The 25,116-nt window shown below is 55.7% G+C and overlaps 1 protein-coding gene and 1 long non-coding RNA gene across 22 annotated transcripts in view; one reads left to right on the top strand and one right to left on the bottom strand.

The window, feature by feature from the left end:
- LOC106824195 (uncharacterized) overlaps positions 1-22,861 on the bottom strand; it is a 42,832-nt gene extending 19,971 nt beyond the window's left edge. The window contains exons 1-2 of the long non-coding RNA XR_001396338.3: positions 18,671-22,861; positions 1,699-1,941 (exon numbers count right to left, since the gene is read on the bottom strand). This is a non-coding gene — a long non-coding RNA (uncharacterized lncRNA). The remainder of the gene's footprint in view (positions 1-1,698; positions 1,942-18,670) is intronic.
- DAB2IP (DAB2 interacting protein) overlaps positions 1-25,116 on the top strand; it is a 194,479-nt gene that overhangs the window by 130,514 nt on the left and 38,849 nt on the right. Inside the window, exon 1 of one of the 21 annotated variants that reach the window (XM_014830358.3) lies at positions 16,989-17,504. The exons of 19 other annotated variants lie outside the window; for them this stretch is intronic. In XM_014830358.3, coding sequence (XP_014685844.1) covers positions 17,335-17,504 — 170 coding nt within the window. In that variant the 5' untranslated portion in view covers positions 16,989-17,334. Of the gene's footprint in view, positions 1-16,988; positions 17,505-23,007; positions 23,146-25,116 lie in introns of those variants that run through there. One more of the 21 variants, XM_014830362.3, reaches the window with a different exon arrangement.

Genomic DNA, 25,116 nt, shown 5'->3' with positions numbered 1-25,116 from the left:
AAGGAGTTGGAGGCCTCGCCTGTTCCTTTCTGCACTTCTCTGCCTGGGGGGTGGGCAGGAGTTGGGCCTGCTCCCAAGCAATCAGGGAGGGCTTCAAGAAGAGGCTTGAAAGAGGATGAGTTCATCAGATGGCCAAGTGGGGGGAAGGGCAGTTAGGCAGGGGGAACCCCATAAGCAAGTGTTCCGGCAGAGGCTTCGAACCTTCCTGTCCTTGGGACGTGAGGCTGCTCTGGGAAGCGGGAAGGGGCTCTTAGAGCATCGGGGGAATGGGAAATAGTTCAGATGTAGCAGGTAAGGAGAGGAGGAGATGAGGGGGGAGCTGGGTTGGGACTGGGCCCCTACGGACCATGTCTGTGGGGTTGGATTGGGTGTGAGGATGGGTGCGAGGATGGGACTCCCTCCCTGCCAGGTGCTTTGTCTCTTAACGCTCACAACCACCCGAGAGATGGGAAACCAGGTGCTGAGAGGTTTGGTAACTTGACCCAGGTCTCATGGGCTAGTAAGGGACTCAGAATGGGGACCCCAGGTTAGGTGACTCTCCAGACTCTGGTGACTACTGCATATTGGGGATGGGGTGGCATCACCTCCCTGGGCTTGGAGCTCAGGAGTCTGTATTAACTACTCCCCAACCAGATATGGGGCCCCTAACAGAGTGTATGTAAAAGACGTGTTCCACACAGGTGCTGCGTCACTGTTTGTTCCCAAGTCCGGGTGCACACTGCACAGACATGCGCATAGCCCATGGGTGCCTTCAGAGAATTGGGTCACTCACCCAGCCTGGCAACCCTCTTGTTAAACTAGGCTGTTGGGAAATGGGTAGAGTGGCAGGCAGCCGAGAGCTGGGCAGCCCCAATTCTGGCCTCTGCTGCCCAGCAGCCAAGAGGTGGGGCTCTTGTAAGAACTAGCACCCTCACCGCTGTCTCTGGGAGCCCAGGATCCCCCGTGGGCATCACAGCATTCTGATGCTTACTTCCTGGCAGTTCTCATGGTATGACAGTTGTCTGCATGCCCCATTGAGGGGCAGACCTCCCATGCACAGGGCCCAGGCCTCCATTCTGGGCCCCTGGCACCTTGCACGCAGCCTGGCACAGTGCAGGGCTCAATAAGCATTTGCACCATGAAGGATACATGGAGCACCTACTGCGTGCCGGGCGCTGTGCCAGGCGTTGGAATAATTAACTTTGGCATGGCACTTCATGATTCACAGAGCTCCTCTGGGTCCCATTAGGAGGTCGATTGTCTCAGATCAGGTATTTATTTCCCCATTTTCCAAATGAGGAAACCGATGCTCAGAGAGAGGAGGCGAGTAACCTGAAGTCACATAGCCAATGAGCGGCAGAAGCAGGCCGAGCCCTTCCTCTGAGCGGGTGCCTGCTCCCTGGGCTGTGAGCACACTGGAGGCTGTCAGCTGCTGCTCTCCAGCCAGCCTTTACTGAGCACCACACCCTGGACCAGAGATGGCACTCCTAGGCCGGCAGGGAATCCAGGCCCACAGAAACCCTGTATTTCAGGAAGCAGGACCCCTGGGGGTGTGACCTGCTCCTGGCTGGCTCTCATTGCCCCACCCCAGCAGGAGCAGGGGCCGCCTCTGCCACTGCCAAGGACAGGAGGACCTGGCTGTCAGGGTCAGTGACTCTGTTTGGGGTAAGTCAGAGGCAGAAGAACAAAGAGAACCCTTCCTGCCAATGTGACTCTGACCTTGAAAACCCAGAAAAAGGGAAGAGTTGGCTCTCTGCTCGCCTCCTGCAGGTGGGTATCGAGGAAGCCTTGGCTTTGTCATTGGCCTTGTCATTTCTTGCTGCTGAATTTCTCCGTTTCAAGTTGAATGAAAGTCCTGGGGATCAGTGTCCATGGATTGGCCTGGAATCTTGCCACTGCTATAGAAGGTAGGGAGATGCCAGGATCACTGCTTTTGCTTTGGCTGGCCTCTGGAAGACACAACTTTTGAAGCAAAGGTCAGTTATTGGCCTGAGAGTCTGGACACAGCCCCGAAGGCTTACCCCAGTGTCCTGTTGCAGGTGTGCCAGCTGTGGGGGACGGGGTAGTGAAGAGCATCGTCCTGTCTCTGCTTGGGGTCTTGCAAGGCAGTGGATAGCAGTCAGGAAATCTGGGGCACAGGGAGGCATTGCGTCCTTGTTCATTATTCCACAAACGATAGCTAGTCCCTACTGTGTGCCACATGCTGAGTGTGTTCCTGGGAGATAATGCGGTGGGTCCTGCCCCAGTCCTGCCAGCTGCCACACAGGAACCCCTGGTTGAGGCAGTCTGTAGATGTGGTACATGCTGTGGCAACCTGGAGGGCGTGTGTCCTGCTAAGGAGGGCAGTAACCACTGTGCCGTGGGACTGGGCCTTTGGATTTACGAGAGAAGCCAGAAATCTAGAGTTTTTTATAAGACTTTAAAAAATTTCACATCTTTAAATGTTGGCAATTGGTTCAAAACTTAAAAATGTCAAATACTCTGTGGGCTTAACAAAACATGGATGTTGACCAAATACCGCCTGTACTTTTTAGTTAGAGACCTTTATCCTAAAGGTTGGAGAAACCCAGGTGGGCAGAGGGGAGTAGGCAAGGCCTCCTGGTGAGGGAGCCACCCGGGCAAGGTGTGGCCTTGGGACTCTGCATGAGTGGTTTCAGGACAGGGGACTGAGGCAAAGGGGACTGGAGTGCAGGACAGATGGGGCCACGCCCGTTCTTGGAAGCTGCACATGCTTTGCGGAGGGACTGGTGCTAGTCAGTGTGAAATGCTGCCCTGCATGAGCTGATACGAGGCTGGCCTGACCCAGGCCAGCTTGAGCCTGCGGCAGTTGTGTCCCGACCCCCAGCCAGGTGCTTCTGCCTGGTGTTGTCACAGTGAAGGATAGGCTTCGGCCAGGGAAGAGCTCAGGGAGGAAAGGTCTTAAGTATTTAAGAGAACCTTCAGGACACTTGGTATCCTGATCTTTAGCAAAGGTGGAAATGCATAGCTTTGGGGGGCTGTCCATCCCTGTGTGTCCATGCACGCACATGACCCTCCCTGCCCTTCGCAGTTGCTCTCTCTCAGACTGAGGAGCTCCTTTAGGCACAGGAAGTTCTAATCCTCAGAAAGGGGCTCGCTCCTCCTCCTCCTGCCCCAGCAGGGGTCCTGCCTTCTTCAAAGGGTTGGAACTGCTCTGGCCAAAGCCTGTCTGGGTGTCTTCCTGTTCTGGCCTGCAAGCATAACTTTTGTTTCTCCACCCTGTCTGCCACTCTGTCTGGAATCCATATTTGTGTTTCTTTCCAAATGATCACCTGGCATAAACGGTCCTTCAGATTGTTCTGGCAATTTGTCTAGCAAACTTTCAATGAGCACCTGCTCTGTGCAGGGACTTGGGCTAGAGACACACAAGTGGTTGAAGCCCAGGGTGGCCAGGGACTGATGGAGTAGACAGACACACAGCCGGCCCGCGGGGGTCCAGCCCCAGTGTCTGTGCAAAGGAGAGCAAGGCAGCAAAGGCGGGGCGGGGCGGTCAGGAAAGAGGTGAGGTGACTGCGATCCCCAAATGCGTGTGTCTGAGACTGGAGGCTCCCGTCTGGTTCCCCAGCCCTGCCTCCTCCCACTCTTGCTCTGTCCTCTCTGAGTGCAGGGAGTGGCAGCAGCTGGCCTGGGTGAGGCCCAGGCAGAAGAAACAAAATGTAAGGCAGGCACTTGGCCTTCTGGAGCTCCTGGGGTCACGGGAGGAACACGTGCCAGCACTGCCATATTCCTCACAGAGTGCCCTCTCATTCACTTCATTTTACTTTTAAGTCTTTTTTAATATAAAGGTAATTAAAAATACAAGCATAGAGTGCCATATCCCAGCCATACGGGAGCATAAAGCAAAAAGTGAAATTTCTGTCCTCACCACTACCACCATAGAACCTCCCCACCCACCAAAAACCACTATTGACTGAGGGTCGGAGGCTTTTTCTGCTGACTTTGTGTGGCTTTAAAAGAAATTCTCTATTCTGTGTGCTTGAGAACATGTTGTCTTGCTTCATCTTCCCTCCTTGGCCTGCAGAGAGGGGAGGGGAAGAAAGACTGGCTGTTCTGGCCTGGAGCCCTAAGATGAGGAGGGGACATGTCCTTGCACTCCCCTCCCTCCCAGCACTCACACCCTTCAGCCCCCCAGTTCTGGGGGTGGGGGTGGGCGTGGCTCTCCAGGTGGTTCCATGGTGAGGGAGGGAAGAGGGAATGGTCTGCCAGCAGCTTCACCCAAACTCAGAGGCTGTGGGCTGCCCCAGCCAGCCAGCAGAGAGGGCAGGAGGTAGCTGGCTGTCTCAGGGTATCTCCTGCAGACAGGACTCCCCCAACGGACCCTGGGGATTGAGTTATTTCTGTTTTTGCTCACCTGTGTCTGGCCCTGGGGACAAGCACGGGAATCAGCTGTGGTCCCTGACTGCCACGGAGGAGCCCCCAGCCTGGGGTGGGAGAGATGCATGTGGCCTCAGTGAGATGGTCTCTGCCTGCGGGCTCTCACTTGGCCAGCTCCTTCCGGGGCCAGGTGGGCTAGGAGGCAGCCAGGCCTAGGGAGAAGTCTTTGCTGGGCTCAGAGAAGCTCCTGGAGGAGGTAGGATACAGGGAGATTTGAAGATTTTCTCAGCCCTAGTCCTTGACCTGATGGGGCTCACAGTACCTCCCTCTCAGCAAGGGAGAAAGTGGATAGGAAAGAACTTGAAATCTGCGAGATGCAAGCACTTGGTGCTGTTGTTCTGTTTGGAGTCTAATGATTTCCCCGGTGGAGGCCCTGTGAGGACTGAGATGCAGAGCTGGTTGAGAACTGGGCCCTGTGGGGTCGGGGTGGAGGGAGGGCACAGGAGGAATATCTGTCTTCTCAGGCTGGAGAGCCCAAGCCGGGCAGGGTGTGGCTCTGCCTGTCACTGCTTGAGACCCTGAGCAAGGGACCTGGTCATCTGTAAAATGGGATGAGGAGTCTTTCAGCTTCGGGACCAGCAGAGCCCTCAGCCAGTGATGAGGGTGATGAGGATGTTGATGGTGATGAGAGTAGGGATGAGAACAACCAATATTGAGGGTTCATTTTGTGCCAGGCACCGTGCTGAGTGCCTCATGTACTGTCACCACTGCCACAGAATCCAAGCCACAGTCACCTCCCACCTGGAGCCTGCAGCCAACCCCTAGGCTGGTCTCCCCACCTCCAGCTTTGCTCCCCTTCAGTCCATTCTCCGCCGGCAGCTGGAGCAATCTTTAAACAAGAAACCACCCAGTGGTGTCTCACCCCTTCCAACTCTACTCCAGGCTCCTTCCTGTGGACCCTGCATGGGCAGCTCCTGTTGATTTTACTGCCCTCACTCGTCCCTGTCTCCTGCCCCTCAGGTGCCCTGGCCCAGGATCTTTCCCCTTGTTGTTGTCTCTTCTGGATCACTCTTTGCCCAGATGTCTGTGACCTGCTTCCTCACTTCATCCACCCATACTGTCAAACACAGCCTCCTGCTCCCCCTCTAGCTTGGACCCTTTTCTGTGCTTCTGGTTCTTCCTGGCACTCGAGCTCACCTGATCTTACCCTACGTGTATTGTTGTACTTCTGCCACACCAGACTGTAAGCCCCAGGGAGCAGGAAGTTGATGTCTCGTTCCCTAATGTGTCTCCAGTCCCTAGAATAGGGCCTGATGCAAGGTTGGTGAGAGAACAAATCAACATATTTCATTTAATCTTACCCATTGAGGTAGGCACATTGCTATCTGCATTTTACAGGTGAGGAAGGTAAGGTCAGAGAGATGGATTGACTAGCTCGTGGTCAGACAGCTGCAACAAGACAGCCAGGATTTGAGCCCTGTGTCTGTAGCCCAGAGCCCTGTCTTAGCCAATAGAAGCTCCCACCTCCCTGGCATCTAGGCAAGTCTGTGTCCAGGACAGGACAAGAATGTGAGGGGGCCAAGAAGGGTGGGTGGGATTGTACCCTGGGAAGAGAGGAGAGGTAGGGCCCAGGAGGGAGTGAGACAAGAAACTGTGGAGGTCTGAGAGGGCCAGGGGGCAGGTCTGGAACTTCCGGGAGGGTCAGGACAGGGAGCCTCTGCAAGGGAGTCCCAGAGGAGAGCGTGCTGGGCACCACCGTTCTCAGAGACCAACGTATCACCTGAGTCCAGGTTCCGTGCACTGGCTCTGGTTCCTGGCATGATCTCTGGTTCCCAGAGCAGCTCGGGCGTGGCCCAGCTTCCCAGGGTGGAGAAACACATGGTGAGAGAGAGTGAGTGTGTGTCCAGCCTTGCTGTTTATGTTGTCGTCACGTCTTCTTAATCAGCCTATTTCTGGGAGCGATGACTTCATCTCCTGTGATTCTCGACACAGCCATTGTCAGGCGTCCATGGAAAGATTGGGCCTGGCACCACCCCTGTTGATCTCCCATCTCCTGAGCCGGGTTGGGAGAGCCAGTTGGCAGGCCCTAACCCAATCTGGGTTGGGGGCTTATGGTCAAATCTACCTCCAAGCCTCTCCTTTTCCACTGGTCACCCTTAGATCTGGCCTCGTTAAGGCTGGGGAGCCCAGTGCAGCAAATTCCAGCCAGCCAGCTAGCCAGTGCACACGTTGTATGTGGGCTGGGGGCAGTCACACCCAGTCTCTGCCCTCAAGGGCTCCTGCTGGCTGGAGGGAGCAGATGGGTCAACAGACCCTACGTCAGAGGGGCTGAGGGTGGACAGAGAAGGGAGTGAGGACTCCACTGGGGCTCAAGGAAGGCTCCACGGAGTTGGTGGTTGGGCCGCAGGGTGAAGGTCAAGGCTGGTGGAAGGTTTCCGTGTGGAGAGGAGGGAAAGGCTTGCTGTAGGAAGCCCTGGCGGCTGTGTTGCTGCGTGTGTGTTGGGCCTGGGGCGTGGCAGGGGATAGAGTGGAAGATTGTGGGAAGGCAGGCGGGGTTTGGACTGGATCCTGGAGGTGACTGGGAGCTGGAAGGATTGTAAGAGGGGATGGGGCCTGATCACATCAGTAATCTTAGAAGCAGCTCCTTGGCTGTGTGTCGGGGTGGATGTGGGTGGGCGTTTGGTAGGAGGAGCAGCAGCCTGACCGTTGAGGGCCTGGCCCTGTTTCCCCTTCATCCTAAAGCGGAAGGGTCTCCTCCCCTGCCCACCCGGCTCCTGCCAGAAGCTCCAGTCTCCACCCCGGAATGCTGGTGGGCTAGGCATGGGAGGTGGTGGGGAGTAGGGATTTTGGATGGTTTCTGAAAAATACTTTGGCTGGGTTCGGGCAGTTCTAGAAGGCCCCAAGCCTCAGTCCCAGAAAGCACATCCCCCCTCCAGCTTTATTTACAGCCTTGCCTGGAGGCAGGGGGATGGGTTGAATGACCCCTGGCAGGATATAGTGCTATGAGGGGTAATACATTGTCACACTCTTGGCCAGGACAGGGAGGTGGGGAAACCCCCCTGGCTCCCCATCTGGGGTTTCCCTGGGCCCCATCTCAGAGCAGAGCCATTAATAGCTCAGTTCCTGAGTCACACTTCCTGCCACTTCTAGGTGTGTGGCCTTGAGCAGGTTACTTAACCTGTCCGAGCTTCAGTTTCCATCTTTGTTAGTGGACACTAATTGTACCCACTTCCCAGGATATTTGTGAGGATTATTTGCTTTTAACAGAGGAGGGGCTTAGCAGAGTGTCCACACTTAGGAGGTGCCTAGTCTGCCTTAGTTTAGCAGAGGTGGCTGTGGGGGGTGGGCAAGGGTGAGGGCCATTATCTTTACCATCCTTATCAAGGCTCCCTTAGGCTTCCAAGAGCCAGAGGTGGGGAGGGGTGACGGAAAGGAGCAGAGAAGTCTGGGTCCTAGTCTCTACTGCTCCTTGACCTCATGCAAGTCACTCATCTCTCCCAGCCTCAATTTCTGGGGCCAAGGAAGGAGTGAGATAAGGCATGTGGTGGTCTGAGCTGGCAGGGGTGGGTGGGGGGCTAACCTATCTGTTAAGACTTCTATTTTCATTTCCTGCAATACTGAGAATGAGCTAACTGCCTGCCTCTAGAGCAGGCATGCAGCAGGGAATTGCTTTGGAAGGGGCCCTTCCCAAGCTGAGAATGGCCAAGTCCTCCCTCAGAGCGTGGTCTGCTCTCCCCCTTGTCCCTAAGCACCACCCATTTTCCTTCGCATGCCTTCACTGTTCCAGCTGTTCAGCATGGTCTTTTTGGTAAGAAGACAGTTTAGTTCAGCAAACATTTCCTGAGCATCTTTTGTCTGCTTGCGTCTGTTGGGCCCAGGGATGCAGGGATGGTTAAGATACTGACCCAGCTGTTAAGGGGGAGGGAGATTGTTGAATTCTCTTGTGTTTAAAGGTCTAAATGCAGAAGCAGCCATCCCAGGGTGAGAAGCCCTGGGTTCTAGGCTCTTCTTTCTGCCTGTAGGACCCTGGGCAAATTACAGGACCTCTCTGAGCCTCAGTGTCTTCATGTCAGAACCCAGATCAGTCTCTGATGAGCCCTCCCAGTTCAAAGGCTCTGGGATCAGTTTTCTTTTGTTTTTGTTTTTTGGGGTTTTTTCAATTTCTTTTTTTTTCCTTATTTTCCCCAAAGCCCCCCAGTACATAGTTGTATATTCTGTTTGTAGGTCCTTCTGGTTGTCCTATGTGGGACGCCGCCTCAGCATGGCCTGATGAGCGGTGCCATGTCCGCACCCAGGATCCGAGCCAGCAAAACCCTGGGCTGCTGAAGTGGAGCGCGCAAACTTAACCACTTGGCCACGGGGCCGGCCCCAGGATCAGTTTTGGATTGTTCTCTTTGCCCTCTCCAGGTAGAGGGGCCCGTGCTCAGTGCAGTTTGAGGGCAGAACCAGAAGAGCAGTCTCCAGAGGAGGAGACTGATCCAAGTTTGAATCCAGTTCTGCAACTTACTATTTATGTGACTTTGGGCAAATTACTTCCTTAAATCTCTTTGAGCCTGGGTTTTCTCAGATGCAAATGGGTATTATGATGTGCCTGATATGATGTGCCCTGGCTCACAGGGAACTCACTGGTCGTTTTAAAGCTGCCTCGACCCTCTTCTCCCCAAATACCGCACCTGCTCAATGCCAAGAACACACCCCCAGCCCTGCCTCTCTTCCCAGCCCCAGGAATTACAGCGGAGCCGGATAGTGCAAGTCTCCAGCCTGACCCACTGGGAAAAGAGGCTGGGGAGGCCGAAGCTGGCAGCCCCAGGCCTGCCACTGACCGAGGATCCCCAGGATGGGCCCCCACAGAGAGCCCCAGGTGCACTGGGCAGGGGCTCAAATGGTATAAAACCTCTGTGATTTGAATATATACCAGTTTGGAACTCTGTCTTGCTTTATGAAGAAAACGTTTGCTAATGAAATGAATAGTGTAAACAAGATTTGGGGAGGGCAGGCAGCCAGGGGAGAGGGGTTATTTAAATACACTTCAAAGAACACCCTTCTCCAGCATCTAAGCTGCACCATTTGCATACGTAATGGTTGTGCTAATTCTAGGTGGCCTCATCTCTTAACAACAAGTTTGCCTGGTTCTGCTACATTATTGTAATTGCCCAGTCAGAATTCTCTGGCATGCTTTTCACTAAAGATAACAATAATGATAATAATGCCTATCATTTCTTGATCCCTTGCTATGTGTCAGGCCTCCTACCAGGAACTTGACAGTCATCATCTCATTTAATCTTCACAACAGCTGTGTGTCCCAAAGATTCTTATCTCCTGTGTGCAGAGGAGGAGAGTGAGAGGTCTAGAGAGGTTAGCTAACTTCCCTAGGCTCACACAGCCAAGAGCTATGTTGCAGAAAAGATCCAAAGTCTTGCTAACTCTCGTGCTCTTTCCGCTCTCTGGCACTACTTCTCTGGGGAGACCTGACACATGTGCTCACTTTTTATCTCAAAGCTTTCTCTTTCTTACTTGGTCTTCTCAGAAATCCCCTTTTAGCCAAAGAGGAAGCCGAGACCCTAACAGGTCGTTGAGGGCAGGGCAGGAGGTGAGCCCAGGGCCCTAATTTCTAGGGTAAAACCAGTCCCGGCCACCCACCTTCCCACAGCAGAGGGGGAGCAGCTCCTCCTTGCGCTCCCCTGAGGTCTTGAGGTGTCTGGACTTGGGGGAGAGGATGTCCCTGCCGCTCCCGCTCAAGTAGGGCTGGGCTCGGCCTGGACTGCCAAAGACAATTCTAAGGCGGTAAACAGGTGGGAGGACAGCAGCAGGTCATAAATAGCTTTACTTGCATTGTCATTAAATCTGATGGAGGTTGCACGTGGGTGGCTGGTGGCCATATGTAGCCTACAGGCAAGTTTCATTTGGGCTGAGAGGGTGGAAAGGTGTTTTTTTTTTTAAATTGTTACCAATATTTAAACACCCCTAAAACATTCACCTGAAAAATCTGGATTTCTGGCTTTTCTTGAAAAACGGATGTGGCAACATTGGGTCTGTATTCCTGCAGGGCCAAGAATTGGCCTCTGCGGTTCCCCCAGACTGCTTTGCTCCCTGGAAGACCTTTGAGTTTGCTCAGCTTGCAGTAGTCTGCCCAGTGACTCTGGGAGTGGTGGGGAGGGGGCGTCCCTATTTTATAGACGAAGAGCCTGGGGCCTGAGGGGACCAACTGGGCTACTCTACGAAGCTGTTGGTGAGGCCAGGCCTTACACCTGCATCCTCACCGTCCACCTTGTGTGGTTTGCACTCCACTTCGCTGCTTCCCAGCCATGTCCGACCCCCACTGGCCACCAAGGAGAGAAAGAAACCTTTCACAGGCCTAATGACTCAAAAATAACCAACAGCAAGCCGGGGGAACTGTTCCTGTCTCCCCCTCTCCCTTTCCACCCTCCCTGAGGCCGGAGGGGACAGGGGAAACCTATTCATTTAAACTCAATTATTTTCTCGAAGACAGGACGGAACTGAATTGGGTCAATGGCTATATTTGCTGTGCTCAGCTGTTTCCCCTGCAACACCATCACCCACCGGGCGTGTTGCTGGGTTCCGTGCTGCCAGGCTCACCAATTAGAACTTCATATTGGTGGCCATTCCCTGGCAAGCTTGACTGCGAAGCGAGGAGACCCTCTGCTCCTTCACCTAACAGGCTGCAGGAGCAGGGTCCGGAGTCATGTGGTCACCACTGCCTCGACCGAGGCTGCAGGGGCAGGCATTTAATGCCACCTTCAGTCTGCAGTGGAGGAGTTTCTGCAGATGAGCCAGCTGAGGCCCAGAGAAGTTAAGAGCCTGCTGGAAAGGCGGGCCTTGGAGTCGGATACGCCCGGGACCTGACTAGCTGTGTTACTCGGAGCAGAGTACTCACCTGCTCGGCACTTCTGTCTCCTCATTTTGTAAATGAGGCATGAGAACTTGACACACTTCCCCGGGCTGGGCTGTCGTGATGTACACGGGACACGGTATGCCAGGCGCCTGCCCAGAGTTGATCCCATGTCCACGTTCATTCCCTTGCACTATGTGCCAGGCACAGAGCTTGGTGCGGGACCCAAATCTCAGAAGGGGCATGTGCTGGGATGCCTGCCTCTCCGTGAAACCCTTCCCACTTCCCTGCACCCAAACTGCATGTGCTGTTCTGCAGTCATGATAGGGCCCCTGGGGCCAGGCCCCACATTGGAGACTTTCCGAGCTTCCTCGGGGCCCACGGCCTGTAAGCATATTCCGTTCAGCACTAATGTCTGCATGCGTCCCTCCCCCTGGACTGCCGGCGTCCTGAAGGTAGAGGCCCCCTGTCTTGTTCACTTCGTGTCTCATGGTGTCACTCCCTTTCTAGCTGTGTGGCCTTGGACTGGATGTGTGACCCTGGTGGGCCTGTCTTCCCATCTGTCAAATGGGGACAGTGAGGCCTCCCTGGCACATGTCATGGGAGGAGGCCAGTATCAGATGCGGCAGCAGTGTGCCAGGTGCCTGCGACAGACTCTGGGAAAACGTTTGGAGGAAGCGACGTCAGACGCTTCCTTTCCGCTCCCAGAGCAGGGCGTCCGTACCCTGGGGCGGGGCTCTGGGGAGCTGCTATAGCTGCTTCTTGTTGCAGGATTGCTGTCTGCTTACATGGAGCAGTGAGCACAGGGTGGCGGCCTGTGGGCCTCCCCTCATCTCCTCCATCTTCTCTGCTGCAGGGAGGGGGCCTTCGCCGAGGCCTGGCTGCTTGGGCCTCACAGTCATCTCCCGTTGCCCAGGGGTGAGGCTGGGATGAGTTAGGACCTAGCCAGCCATTGCTGACCTCCTGGCACCCAGGTCCCAGTGCCTGGCCTTGGACCTCCTGTTTTGGCAATGTTGGAACCTGGAGGTGGAGCAGGATCCCCCGACGGCAGCCCCGTCCCTGGTGCCAGGAGTTGGGGGGTAGGTAAGGGGACAGTTCAGGGAAGTCTGAATTCTTGACCTTCCAAGGACCTGGTGAAATGAGGGGGCATGTGTGTGAACTTGGGCATTGGGCCTGGTGTAGATGTGGTGTGACAACTGTGAGGGCAGGGCTCCACTTTGGTGGGGTGGGGATAGTACTTGGGGACTGGGCAGTAGGTGACCTGGTCAGCGACACAGAAGCTCGGCTCTGGTGGGAGCACAGTGAGTGGAGCTCGAGTCTCTGGGCACAGGCTTAGGGACAGGGGGCACTGACCACAAGCTGACCCAGCATCCTGTTCAGTAGGGGCCAGCAGTCACAGGCTCACAAACCAACTAGCCCCTCTCCCTTCCCCTTGAGAGCGTTCAGCGCCTGCTTCATGCCGGCTGTTGCCCAGCACTTGGCACCGTGACAACGGAGAAAGAGAAACGCTGACCGTGTCTCATTGCTCGTTTGAGTGAATGTACTCTATATTTTTCGGAGGAGGTGTCACATGGGTGGGAATTTACTCCTCCTAAATGCTTTGATGGAAACATTACGTTTTTTGAGCAAACATGTGTCAACATCGCTGTGGGGGAAAAGGTTCCAGGATTCTCTGCCAGCTGAAGTCGGTACAAGACACTGGTCGGGGCCTGGCAGGTGGGGGTGACGCAGCCAGGCTGGTGGGAGGGGAGGAGGTAGCTGGAGGGCCAGGAGCCTGGCTGGCCTGATGGGAGGAGGCAGGTGGAGAGGAGAGAGGGAGTTGGGAGGCTGCAGGCTGACAATACACATTAACCCCCCACACATCACAAAACAGGGAGAGAGGGGAGCTTGAGGGGTGGGGGACAGAGAGTAGAGGCTCTGGAATGGTGAGCGCTAGCAGTTGAGACCAGAGAGTCAGGCTGGGCCAGATTGTTGAAGGCCCAGTAACAAGCTGTGTGACCTTGAGCAGCTTTTTCAACCTCTCTGTGCTCCAGCTTCATTTTAGTAAAATGTCACTGTGGATACCTACAGCTTATGGCTCTTTGGAGGATTAAGCGAGATAATGTATGTAAAATACCTAGCACGGGGCCTGGCACATAGCAGGTGCCAGGGCACATTTGTTGTTTGTTGGCGATGATAAAACCGCACAAGCATAGATGTGCTCACATAAATTAACAGCTGGGTTGCATGTAAACTGCTACCCGGGTCTGGCCCTCAGTCTAACCCCAGGTTTGTTCCTCACCTTCAGCTAAGTACAGCAGTGGTGTCTTCAGAAGCCCTTGTCCCTGAACAGCCAGGCCCTGGGGCTGACTGTCTGGAGGGCATCCGCCTCTGCCCGGTCCTGTGCCTGCCCCTGTCCCACACTCTTCCTGAGGCCCTGGGTTACAGCAGCACCTCCCTCCAGCTGAGGGTGTTCTGGTCAGCCTGCAAAGGGCCTCCGTCCTCTCACAGCCTCTAGAAAGGGGAGAGCTGTGGTCACAGGAAAAGTCCTTCCTCCCAGGATGTGAGCAGGTCTCTCCCCAAGGGGCTGTACCAGCAGTGTCTGGCAGCAGTCCTCGACGGTCTTGGGGCTGGCTCTCTCGCACCCCAGGAAATGGGAAGCTTCTTGAGGGGGGAGAGTTCCAGAGTCCCCCAGAGAGCCTACCCCAGTTGGTGAGACACCTTCAAATCTGAAAGGTGATGAGACGTCTGGGCTCTGAGCTTTTGGGAGAAGACTGACCTGCAGGGTGTATCTGTGAGTCCCGGGACCTGAAGAACCAGAGACGAATAGACCCCAAAGAGGGCCTGACAGGGCAGACGGCAGGACCCGGAGAGGGGGAGGCAGGCCGGGAATTCAGGGAGACGGGCAGAGATCTTTCAGGTCCTGTGCCTGTGCACACTGGGAAAGGCTTCCCTGAAGTGGGGGCGGTTGAGCTGGGCCTTGAAAGGTGCATGAGAATTGGAAATAGGGGTAGGCAGGGAGATCAGTGGGGGCAAGGGTGTGGCCGTGAGAAAGGGCAGGGCGTGCATGGGGAAGAGTAGAAATGGAGGGCCCTGTGGCTGGACTGGCAGGTGTGAAGGTGAGGAGTGTGCTGTGGGTAGGTGGGGTCTAATGATTAGCGAGGCCTGGGTCATGGGAGGTACTGGAACCAGGGGTGACTGGATCAGGGCAGCCTCTGAAAGTCCCCAGCTACATGTGGCCAAGGATGGTCACTGTGCACTCACTCCCTACTTTTACATATTATTCAAGATGACTCTGGAAGGAGGTTATGCAGTTCTCTAGGCTGAGGCTAGAAGGGTCTGGAGGAAGCAGCTTATTCAAGGTCAAACAGCTGGTGAGGGTAGGAGCCTGACTTGGGATGTACATCTTCTGACTCCCAGAAACAATCCTCTTTCTTTTTAGCTGTGACCCCCTCCTGTGGCAGCTGTGTTGCAGAGCGAGAGGCCCTGTGAAAGGGGCCTATTTTGTTGTAACAAGATATTAGAACTGTGTGGATCAACCAGTGGGGATGGCTTCCTGCCTGGGGGAAATCTGGGAAGGCTTCTAGGAGGAGGGGTATTAGAATTGGGGAGGGGGACAAGCAATAGATGCAAATGATTATCTGGGGTGAGGCACATCTACTTTCAGGTGAAGCTGGGTCAACTTGTGCAAGTGACTAAGCCTGTCTGGACTTGATTTCTTCATCTGTAAAGTGGTCACAATATCTGCCTGACCTGTTTGTTGCCATTACTGAGCTCAAGTGGGCGGCCTGCTTGGGGCCTGCACCTGGAGGAGTGCTCGGAGATGGGCTCTGCTCCCTCCTTCCTTGGGGCCTTGGTTGCTGTGGTGGGAGCTGAAGGGGCTTCCTCTGCCCCAGGGCCTCTCTCTGTTACTACAGCCTCACCTCTCCCATTTTGAAATTTCATTAAGACATTGATTAGATAACCTCGTCTCAAAAGGAAGGGAACCACTGTGAGTGCACCTCTGGCTAGGAGTCCTCTGGGCTTTGCGGGTGTGGACAGATGTAGATGGAGGGGGCAGGCGTTGCTGGATTACCTGGAGTCACCATCACCTGTGCCTAGGACAGAGCTGAGCCCCAGGGAGGACACAGCAGGGGATGGGGTGAGTTACCTCCCAGAGTAGGGGTTGCTGTGGGGCCACAGTTAGACCTCTTCCCTGGCCCCGCAGGTGCCCCAGCCAGAGGCCTGCCTGCCTGCCTGCACACAGTAGGTGCCTGACAGTCTGGCACTTCGTAGGAGTTCACTTGTTAGCTGAAGGACTGGAGCAGGCTGAAGCCACTGCGAACTGAGCTGGGGCTGGTGATGCCTCTGCATATGGAAGCCATGGAGTAGGCGGGACCCAGGCTGGGGCTTTGTTCTCTCAGACACCTGTTTATCGTAGTTCTCTGCAGGGACTGGATTCCATAATCCCATCGCACCAGAAAGTTGTGCAGCAGCTACACTAATGGAGGCTTCTGGGTCCCTGGCCTCAGCTTGCTTAGCCCTTGCGGGTGGCGGCTGGGAGGGAGGGAGGTGTGATTCCCTGTGTGTGGTAGAGGCTCGGTAAATAAAGACCGTTTCTGTGGCTTCTGGAGCGCCATGGAAGAGGGGGTGACCCCAGGCAAAATGTCAGGTTGGCTGGGCACACCCTTCCCAGAGGGATTTGCTTTTCAGTGAGGGCGGTGTGAGTGTGACCTGAGGATGAATCTCCTGGCCCGCTTTGGGCCCGGGGGTCATACTGGGTCTGTCTACCCCCGTTGTCCTGCTGCAGTCACACTCCTGTGCAGCTCCCCTGGCTCACCCTGCTGGTCCCCTGCCTCCCCTCTGTCCTGCTGGCCCAGCCCAGGATGTAGGTGCTTTCCTGCGGAGAGGAAACTTGAACCCAGGACTGCGCCTGCCTAGGAAGCCAGCTCTTCCCAGCTAGGGGGACGCTGTCCCTAGGTCCAGCCCGGGCGGGGAGTTGGGACTTCCCTTCTGCTCAGGTGACCAGCGTAGGCAAATCCCTGGCCTTGTCTGCACCTCCGTTTTTGTCAGTTGTTTAAAAATGTTCAAATGGAAGTGCGGGGGAGGGAGGGTGTTTGCCTCGTGGGGTGGGGGTGGGGGCGGGGTCCGGGCTGACGCAGCGGCGGGTCAAGCGGAAAGCATTGCAGCTGGGGGCAGCTGGCTGCGGAATGTCCCAGTCGTCCCATTTGCCGGGGCCGGGAAGGGCCAGCTGCTTCCGGCCTCAGAGCGCTTGGGACGGGCGCGCCCGGGTGCGAGCCTGGAGTGCTCTGGAGCGGCGCGGCGGGCGGGGGCTTGTTTTGGCGAACCCTCAAGACCTTTGGTCACCCCGCTCCCTCTTACACGGCTTTGGCTGGCCCGTCACAGCCCAGCTGGAAAGACACGTTTATTCATTCAAGATGTCTGTTAGCGCCTCCTTCGTGCCAGGCACTGGTGCTGGCCCGAGGTGTGCTAGGCCGACCAGGGTGACCAGGCCGCTGTCTCTCTCGGACCTGACATTCTCCTGGTGGGAGAAAGAGGGGGGCTGGACAAGATGATTTCAGATCAGTGCTAAGAAGAAAACGAAGAGGGTGATAACTCGGGGGTGGAAGTTGCTCCTTTAGCTAGACTGGTAGGAATGGCCTGTGCTAGGACTCTAGGACATTTGATCTGAGACCAGAATGAGGAAAAACCAGCCTTGCCTGGAGCCACAGCCAGCAGAAGGAATGGCAAGTGCAAAGGCCCGGAGGCGGGACCCCAGGCAGGATATAACCCTGGGCGGGGTCAGCACTTTAGGGGAGGAGCCTGGAAGGGACCTCTCTGAGGCTCCTGCACCTTCCCGGACCCAGAGCTCCTGCCCAGGTACCCTGGGAGAGAGACCTGCCTGTGGCTGGAAGCGAGTGTTTGTTTTCAGGCGTCTTTCTAGACTTCTTGGTCCTGGAGGTTGTGCCATGTGGTTACCTGTATGGAAGACTGTAATTTTCCACTTGTTCCCTGGAGGACCCGGAAATCTCTAGATGTTGTCACCACTGTTTTTTTTTTAAGTCATTTTTGAAATTTCAACTTAGAAGACAGATTCACCGTGTGCTTTGTGGGAAGGGGAAGCCTGCCCAGGCACACTTCTTAGATGCTGGCCTGGGCTCAGAGGTCCCCTGACCTGGCCAGGAGAGGCACCTGGCTGGACGCCATCCTCTGGAATGGGCCTTTGTGGCTTTGGACCCCTCGGTGACAACCTCGGCAAGATCCTGAGCCGGGCGGGAGGAGCTGCCCTCTGGAGACCTGGCCATCCTCGCAAGCCAGATCTGGTGCCCTGGCGGCAGGTACCCAGACCCTGCTCAGTCCAGAGCCGTGCGCTCCCGCCACCAAGGTCGGTGGGGAAGGCGGGCAGGAAACTTCCTCCCCAGTGGGTGGGCAGGCCTCGCGTGGGAGTGGGTTGGAGCTGGAGGGTGTGGGGCTGTTTCTCCAAGGAGGCCCAGCCTGGGACTCTGCTTGCCTGCGCAGCTGGGCCGTGGCCTGAGGCCTGGTTGGTTTGCTGCGTCAGTCAACAGCTCGCCCAGGCCCTTCTGAGCAGCTCAGCCCCAGTGCTGGCCCCTGGACAGAATGGGAGACCCCTTAGGGGCTTAGGAGGCCGAGTGAATGTGGTGGCTGGGCTTGCTAGACTGGCTTCTCCCTTCTGCTGGGAATCATGCGCTGTCCTCCAGGAGCTTCAACTCACGGGAGGGTGGTGGAGAAGCCCGTGAACGCAGGGCTGAACAGGCCGAAGCAGGCAAGGCCGTGGGTCTAGGCCCAGGGAACCAGCACGGGGGGGGGGGGGGGGGGGGGCAAGGTGGGCTGTAAGGAGGAGGCTGTGACCCCAAGCTATGGAGCCACTGAGGGCCCTGGGGCTGCTGTTGCCGTAGCTTCCCAGTGCAGGTGAGGAGAAGGGCAAAACTGCTGGGGCTCCCAGCCACTGCCTCTTGGAGACAGTGTTAATAATCCTAGCCTGTCTCTGTTCGTTAGTATTGCAGGAGAGAAGCTTTACTCCTAAAACTTTTATTGATCCAGACACTAATAAAAAGTAAAGGGTCTTTTGGAGCAAGGTTTTTTTTCTTTTTTCCAACTAGAGCAAAAAACATCAGAGCCCTAAAACACAAATTTGTTCTCTCCCTAGATGGGGGTGTGTGTGTGTGTGAGTGAGTGAGTGTGAGGTTGCCCTTGTTCAGATTGCGCCTGTTTAGGAAGGTTTCCCCGACTGCACAGGCCTACAGCCTTCCCTCTGCTGCCACTCCTACATATAGTCCCCCCAAGGGCTGAGGCCTCACAGGAGCCTTCCTGCCCACCTGAGCCCCCAGGGCCATCGAGAGGCATTGGCCACAAGAGGCCCCCAGGGCTCCACTCTTGACTTGTGTCGTTCTGGGTTTGGGTCTTTCACTGCCCTGTTCTTTGGTTTTGCGTTTTCATTTCCTAAATACTTACTGAGCTCTTACACCATGCCAGACCCTCCCTTAAGACACAGAAATACACAGACAGAGCCCTTGGCCGGAAAGAGCTTACCTTCTGGCAGGAGAGACAGATGATCATAAACCAGTGGAGAAACAATTCCCTGTTGGGTGAAGTTCCCCTGCTGAAATGTAAGTCAGGGCTTCTCCTCTGCTTCGTTCAGCACCTGGAATCCCAGCGCCTAAAATAGTGCCTGACACGTAGTTTGTGCTTAATAAATATTTGCTGGCTGAATGAGCAAGATGCTATGAAGGAAACAAGCCAAGCGTTCCAGTGGGGAGTAGCGGGGGTGGGGAAGGCCTGAGTTCCAAAAGACGCCAGAAGTGGGCCTTTCACAGATGGGGGTGGAGCAAGGGCTCCTGCCAAGGGAGCGGCAGGTACAAAGTCCCCAAGGCGGGGGAGTCCCCAAGGCGGGAAAGCGAGGCTTCAAGTGGAGGGTGGGGGCTGCTGGACGAGGTCAGAGGGTCAGCAGGCCACTCCTGCAGACTTCTTCAGCCTGGGAAGGAGTTTGGACTTGTTCGGAGTGCTGGAGGGAGTAATTGTAGGGTTTCTAGCTCAGGAGTTAAATAATTCTATTTGCATTTCTAAAGGCTTTCTCTGACTCCCTGGTTGGGGAGTAGGGGAGCGGGTCGGGCTGCCTGGGCAGGTGGAGAGGAGTGGACGGGGGTGAGCGTTCTGGAGGAGGTAGCGGGAGGGTTTGCTGATGGATTGGATTCTGAAGGCGGGGGAAAGGAGGGCTCCTGTCTTCTGAGATCTGCTTTAGCCACCAAGACGGATCTCTCCTGGGGCATTTCAGTCAGGCTTGAGGTTCTGTGGGGCCTTTGGGGACCTTGAGGAGAACCACTGGGGTCAGGACAGGCGTATTGAATAGAAAAAGGAGGTGACTAGAAGAGGAGGCAGCAGGCCAGGGAAGTGCAGGGAGAACCAGCCAGTCTGGGACACTGAGGGGGGTCGGTTGAGGCGCTCAGTTGTTCTCATCTCCCGGTCTCCACTCGCGGGCGGCTCACCTGCTGGGCCACACCTAGGGTTGCATCAGGATCCTCTGGTGGAATCCACGGAGATTCTGATTTGGAGGGCTGGAGTGGGCTCCCCAGATTGACCTGTAACAGGGCTCTGAGCTCTTCTTTCTCCTCCCTCTGTCCGGGGGGGCTTGCTAACTGCCCTATAGTGTTTCACTTTTTCTGGCATGGGTGGAGTCGCCTGACCCTGTCCTCACCTGTCCCTGCCCCATCTCGCCCTGGGTCCAAGGCCTTTAGGAAGAGCCTTGTGGAGCTGGGTTCATTTACACTAATGCATTTCCTCTGGAAGTCTCCTTTGTGTGTTTCGCTTCCAGAGAAGTTCGAAGTCTTTTTCAGGATATTTTGGTGGCCGGGACCTTGATCTGCCCCAAGGCTAGGATGACTGGAGGGGGAGTGTAGAATGTGTTCTGCTTTGGGGAAACAGTGTAGGGTCGGGGACAACTTAAGGTCTGCTGGTCCCCAGTTGGGTTCTCAGTATCTGTTGAATGAGTGACTCTCAGAGTTTTGAGTCTTTGGGTTCCCAGGTGGTTTGTTAAATGCTTTCTCTGCATCTGGTTGGCCAATGTCTTTATTTTTTTATTTTATTTTTTTGTGCGGAAGATTGGCCCTGAGCTAACATCTGTTGCCCAATTTCTTTTTGCTTGAGGAAGATTGTCACTGAGCTAACATCTGTGCCAATCGTCCTCTATTTTATGTGGTATGCCACCACAGCGTGGCTTGACAAGTGGTGCTAGGTCCGTGCCTGGGATCCAAACCTGTGAACCCCAGGCCTCTGAAGCAGCGTGCACGAACTCAACTGCTACGCCACCGAGCTGGCCAGCCAGTGTCTTTAAAACTGTTGTCTTCAGGGGATAATGTATTATCTCCTCATTTTGCACTGGAAGAAACGGAGGCTCAGGAGAGTGAAAGGACTTGCCTAGAGTTCCACAGTTGCTAAGTAATAACCCAGAATTGCAGCACAGGTCTGCAAACCCCCAAATCAGGCCACCCTTTACTGACCAGTTAACCCTGTGGGTGAGGAGGTAATCGTGGAGCGTAAGGCACCAGCTCTCTCATTGCCCCTCGGGAATAGTGGCCATGTGCTCTGCCAGAGCCACAGGGCCTTCCTCCTGCCTCATAACCACCTCTTTGCTCTGGTGCTCCACACCCCCGCCCCTCCCTCACCGCACATACCAGGTGCTGTAGGCCCCAGGAAGATAGAGTGAGACAGGCCTTGAACCTGGTCAAGTCTTGGGGGCTCTTGGGGCCAAGGGAGGCCCCAGCTTCTGCGAGGCTGTTTGTGCAGCAGGTGTGGGTGGCTTGTACGGCTGCTGCAGAATTCCCCACAGGAAAGCGAGCTCAGCTGCACGAGCCCATGGGAGACACCTGACGACGAGAGGGCCCGCCCCCTCACTGGGGACTGGGGAGACTGAGACCCAGAGGAGGCCGGGGTGGGGCTGGGCTCCCCTGGAGAGACAGCCTCTTCAGCTGTCTCCCAACAGGCCTTGTGGCTTTGCGCTCTTGACTCCCTCCTCTACCCAGCAGACCCCAGTTAGCCTGGGGGCAGAGTGGAGGCAGGCTGTTTTCGGGATTCTAAGGATGTGGGCCACAGCCCAGCTTTTCTCAGCCTTTGTGGCCCTCTGGCCTGGCACCTTCTAGGGGAGAGCGGGCATCTGGGAGGTGCTAGAGGCTGGTCCTGCCTGGTAGTCGCTGAGGGTCTCAATTGAACCCCTCTTTTTTACAGAAAGAAACTGAGGCCTATGGAAAGAAGTGACTTGCCTAGGGTCACTATTCAGGATACTGGTTTTCTGCTTTGTGCCTCCTAGCGTATCCTGGGCAGCCTCCTGCACTCTAGCTAATCTGGCTTGTCTTATTTAAGTGTCTCTCTGAGCCAGGCTTTGTTCTGTAACTCCTTGACTCCTCACAGCAACCCTGTGAAGTTAAATACTGTTATTATTGCTCATTTTACAGAGGGGGAAACTGAGAGGCCCAGAGAGGTGACTTAACTTGTCCAAGAACACAGGTAGCAAGTGGCACAGCCCAGATTTGAACTTGGACGGTCTGACTTTAGAGTCCACGTTCTTACCTACCAGGCTACACAGCTTCAAGCTTATTTGACTGCCAGGCTCCCATAGAAAAGAATGAGGGTAGAAATCCTTGAAGGACCTAGCCCCTGCGGAGTTAGGCCTGAGGACTCTGCCTGGCCTTGGCCTTTCTGATGGAGGATGGCCGTAAGACACCTACTTCGTGCCCAGCCACTCCAGGTGCCAGGAAGTGACCCACCTTTCTGGGAGGGCTTGTTAGACCGGGTTCTGAGGCCCAGTGGTCATCTCTCCTCCTTTCCTCTCCCCTACCCACTCCTATTCTAGCAACTAGGCAGGCCCTGCCCACCCCTGGAGACTTGGGGCCCCGGGAGAGCCCCCATCCCTGTAGCCCTGCCTCCTCCATTCCTGTGGACAGTGGAAGGCCTTGGCCAGCTTGCCTAAGCCCTGGGCTTGGAAGGATGGCTCCCCTCACCTGCATGCTCCTCTGGCCATACAGCCTGTCCAGGAAGGATTGAGGGCCTGGGTATCAAGTGCCCCACCCCTGCAGGGCTGCAGACCCGCCTTTTCTTCCTGCTCATCCTCCTTCTCCCTCCTTTTCCCATGCCTCACCTTTACCCAGCATCTGTCAGTCCATCCCCTTTCATATTGTCAGGTCACCATTTCTAGTCTTCTCATCTGTAAGAAGGGGGAAGAACAGAACCTATCTCACAGGGTTTTGAGGCTCACACTGAAAGCCAAGTTGCTGGGCATCTGCCACAAATGGTTCCTTATCCTCACGCCCTACATTTTCCCGCAAAGGAAAGATGCTTGCGGATGTGGAACAGGTGAGGCGTCCAGGAGAGAGCAGGTGGGAAAAAGAATCCTGGCTTTGGCTGACCTCGTGGGGGTGTGCCCTGGCCTTGCCGCAGGCTTCTGCGAAATCCTGAACCCACTGAGAACCTCTGCTCACCGCGGCTTCCTTGCCTGTAAGACGGGGTCGGGATGGTGCCTGTCCCGCGGAGTGGTTGTGAGGAGTAATGAGACGGCGCTGGGAAGTTGGGAGCACGGTGCCTGGCACATAGCGCTTCGCAACGGATGCGTTCCTCCTCTTATTCTTGACATGTAGCTTTTGGGGACCTTCGAGTGAAATTTGGAGTTGTACTCATCTGCATTTTGTCTGAAGTCTTCCTTAGAAGTCCAGAGCCTCCAATCCGATCATGGATTTGGGGGGATTTTTTTGACTTTTTGCTGTTGTATTTCCTCTACAGAAAAAGGGATCTGTGCCTTTAAGTCCCCGGCAGCCCCGAGTGGCACACTGGCCCTTTAAAAGCACATTACAGAGAGTTGGAACTTAGCCTTTGTTTAACTAGCCATAATTAGTCCCCGTGAACAGGGCTGGAGTGGTATGTCTAGGACCAGAGTGGAGTGGGAACAGCAGGCAACGGGCGGGCCAGTCTGGCCCCTCGGTTTCCCAGCCTGTTGAGCCTGGTCGCTGCCCTGAGGGATGGTGAGTAGCCTGACTGACTCAAATGGAGGTTGGAATGAGGGAGGCGGGGAAGGAGGGAGGCTGCCAGCCTCAGGGCCACTAACCAGCCTCCTAGGCCCAGGGAGACCTCAATGGGATGGGTGGGAGCGCTGGTCAGAGGGGCTGTCACAGGTGCCCAGCCTTGGGAGGGGCTCAGGAGTTCCCTAGGCATGGTGCGTCTCTCCTCCGCGGACGGCTACCGTCAGCCCAGAATGTGGAAGCTGTTAGGATAGCCCTGCCAGAAAGGGAGAAACAGAGAAGTGTTGTTGCTGTTTTTATTTTCTAAAGATAGAGGAAATCGGTGTCAGTTGCTCCTTTCTGCAAGCCAGCCCCGGCGGCCCGTGGCCTGCTCCACTGATGACCGGGAAGTGCTGGGAACTGCTGCGAAGTTTGTGAGCCGAGGAGCTTGGGGCGTTGCCCAACCCTGAGCTGGGCTGCGCTGGGCTTCCGCGGGGTGGGGGGGGCTGTGTCATCTCTGGCCCAGCCCCCAGCCCCCTGCAGGATGCTTCTTTTTTCCCTCCTTCCCCCTCCCATGTTGTTCCCTGATCCATTGGCCTGCAGGCTGGAGGTCTGCAAGACCAGGAAGGCTGTGTCTGGGCCTGGAGTGTGTTTTGCTCAATCTTAAACATGTGAAACAGTTGACAGGAGCCGGGGCACTTGGGAAATCAGGGATTTGGCTTGGTACAGCCAAGTCTCCATGTCCCTCGGTCCTAACCACCTTCACTGCCGCTGCTGGGGTGCTGGCAGTGGATCGGACTCCTGCCAGCTAGAGGTCCTTCCCACCACTTTCCAGACGGGGGAAATGATCTGCCCAGGGTCACATGGAAGGAGGTGGGAGCCGGGCTCAGTACAGTCCGGTGACCCTGGATTCCTCTAAGTTACTTGAAAATGGATGCATTTGATCATAGGACTTCTGTAGGTTTGGAGAAAACCTGAGGCATTGACAGGCAGTGCAGAGCATTTGGAGTTGGAGCCCAGATGCCAGGCCTCCAGCCCTGATCTGGGGCCTGTGAAATGACTTGAGCAAGCTGCTGGACCTCTCTGAGCCCCTGCTTCCTGATGTGCATGGGGTGGGTGCATAGGGGCAAACCCTGGAGGGAGTTGTCAGTTCTCCCGGGGCAGGCATCAAGGACGTGGTGGTCTTTGAGCCAGGCTTTGACGGATGAGTACAGCTTGGCTGCTGGGAGTCATTTAAGCGGAGGTGGGCAGCCCCTTGTGACTGGATCTAGACGGGGCTGAGTTGGCATGCACCTTAGGTGCTGTATTTAAAGAGTGTGGCTTTTATTGGTTGGAATCCCGTGGGCCACCTGGCAAATGACAGACAGGCCTAGCTTATGCGAGTCAGCCAGTGTGGGGTGAGAAAAGAGGGCAGGCTGTTGGAGTCTGTCACACTGTCTAGGCCTTAGGAAGCCCCTGGAGGTCTGGGAGCCTCAGTTCCCTTAACCGTAGTTGGGTGGCTGGGCTGTGTGAGGATCAGAGGTGTGGGGTCCGCTAAATGCGGAGCCAGCGCCTGCCTCATGTACTCTCCAGGTGTGTGGGCACACGGTGGCCTTTGAGGCAGGTACTGGAAGATTGCACATGGCTTTGAGGCATGGGCACTAGGTGCAGGAGGAACTCAGCAGCCACACCCCAGTTTTCTTTAACTTCGTTTCTCTGAGTTTCTGCCTTTGCCGGTATCCTGAGCCTGTGTCTTGCTGGCAGCCACCCTTTCCTGCTGTTTGCCGCTTTTGAACCTTCTTGGCTGTCTCCTGCCAGTTACAGTCTGGGAAACAGAGCTCTGATGCCCCTCAGGGACTCCCATACACCAAGCTTTGGGAGGAGTGGGGAGCCAGGGCCCCAAGGCCCCCAGGCTCAGCGCTGACATCCTGGAAGTGCTCAGTAACTGTATACTGAGGTGCTGGATCAACTCAGCCCATAATGGACCTCCAGCAGGCTCTGGCAGGAGGTCAGGGC

This window comes from Equus asinus, chromosome 10 (genome assembly GCF_041296235.1).
Source record: "Equus asinus isolate D_3611 breed Donkey chromosome 10, EquAss-T2T_v2, whole genome shotgun sequence".
Lineage (NCBI taxonomy): Eukaryota > Metazoa > Chordata > Mammalia > Perissodactyla > Equidae > Equus > Equus asinus.
This window is presented reverse-complemented; position numbering and strand designations above follow the sequence as displayed.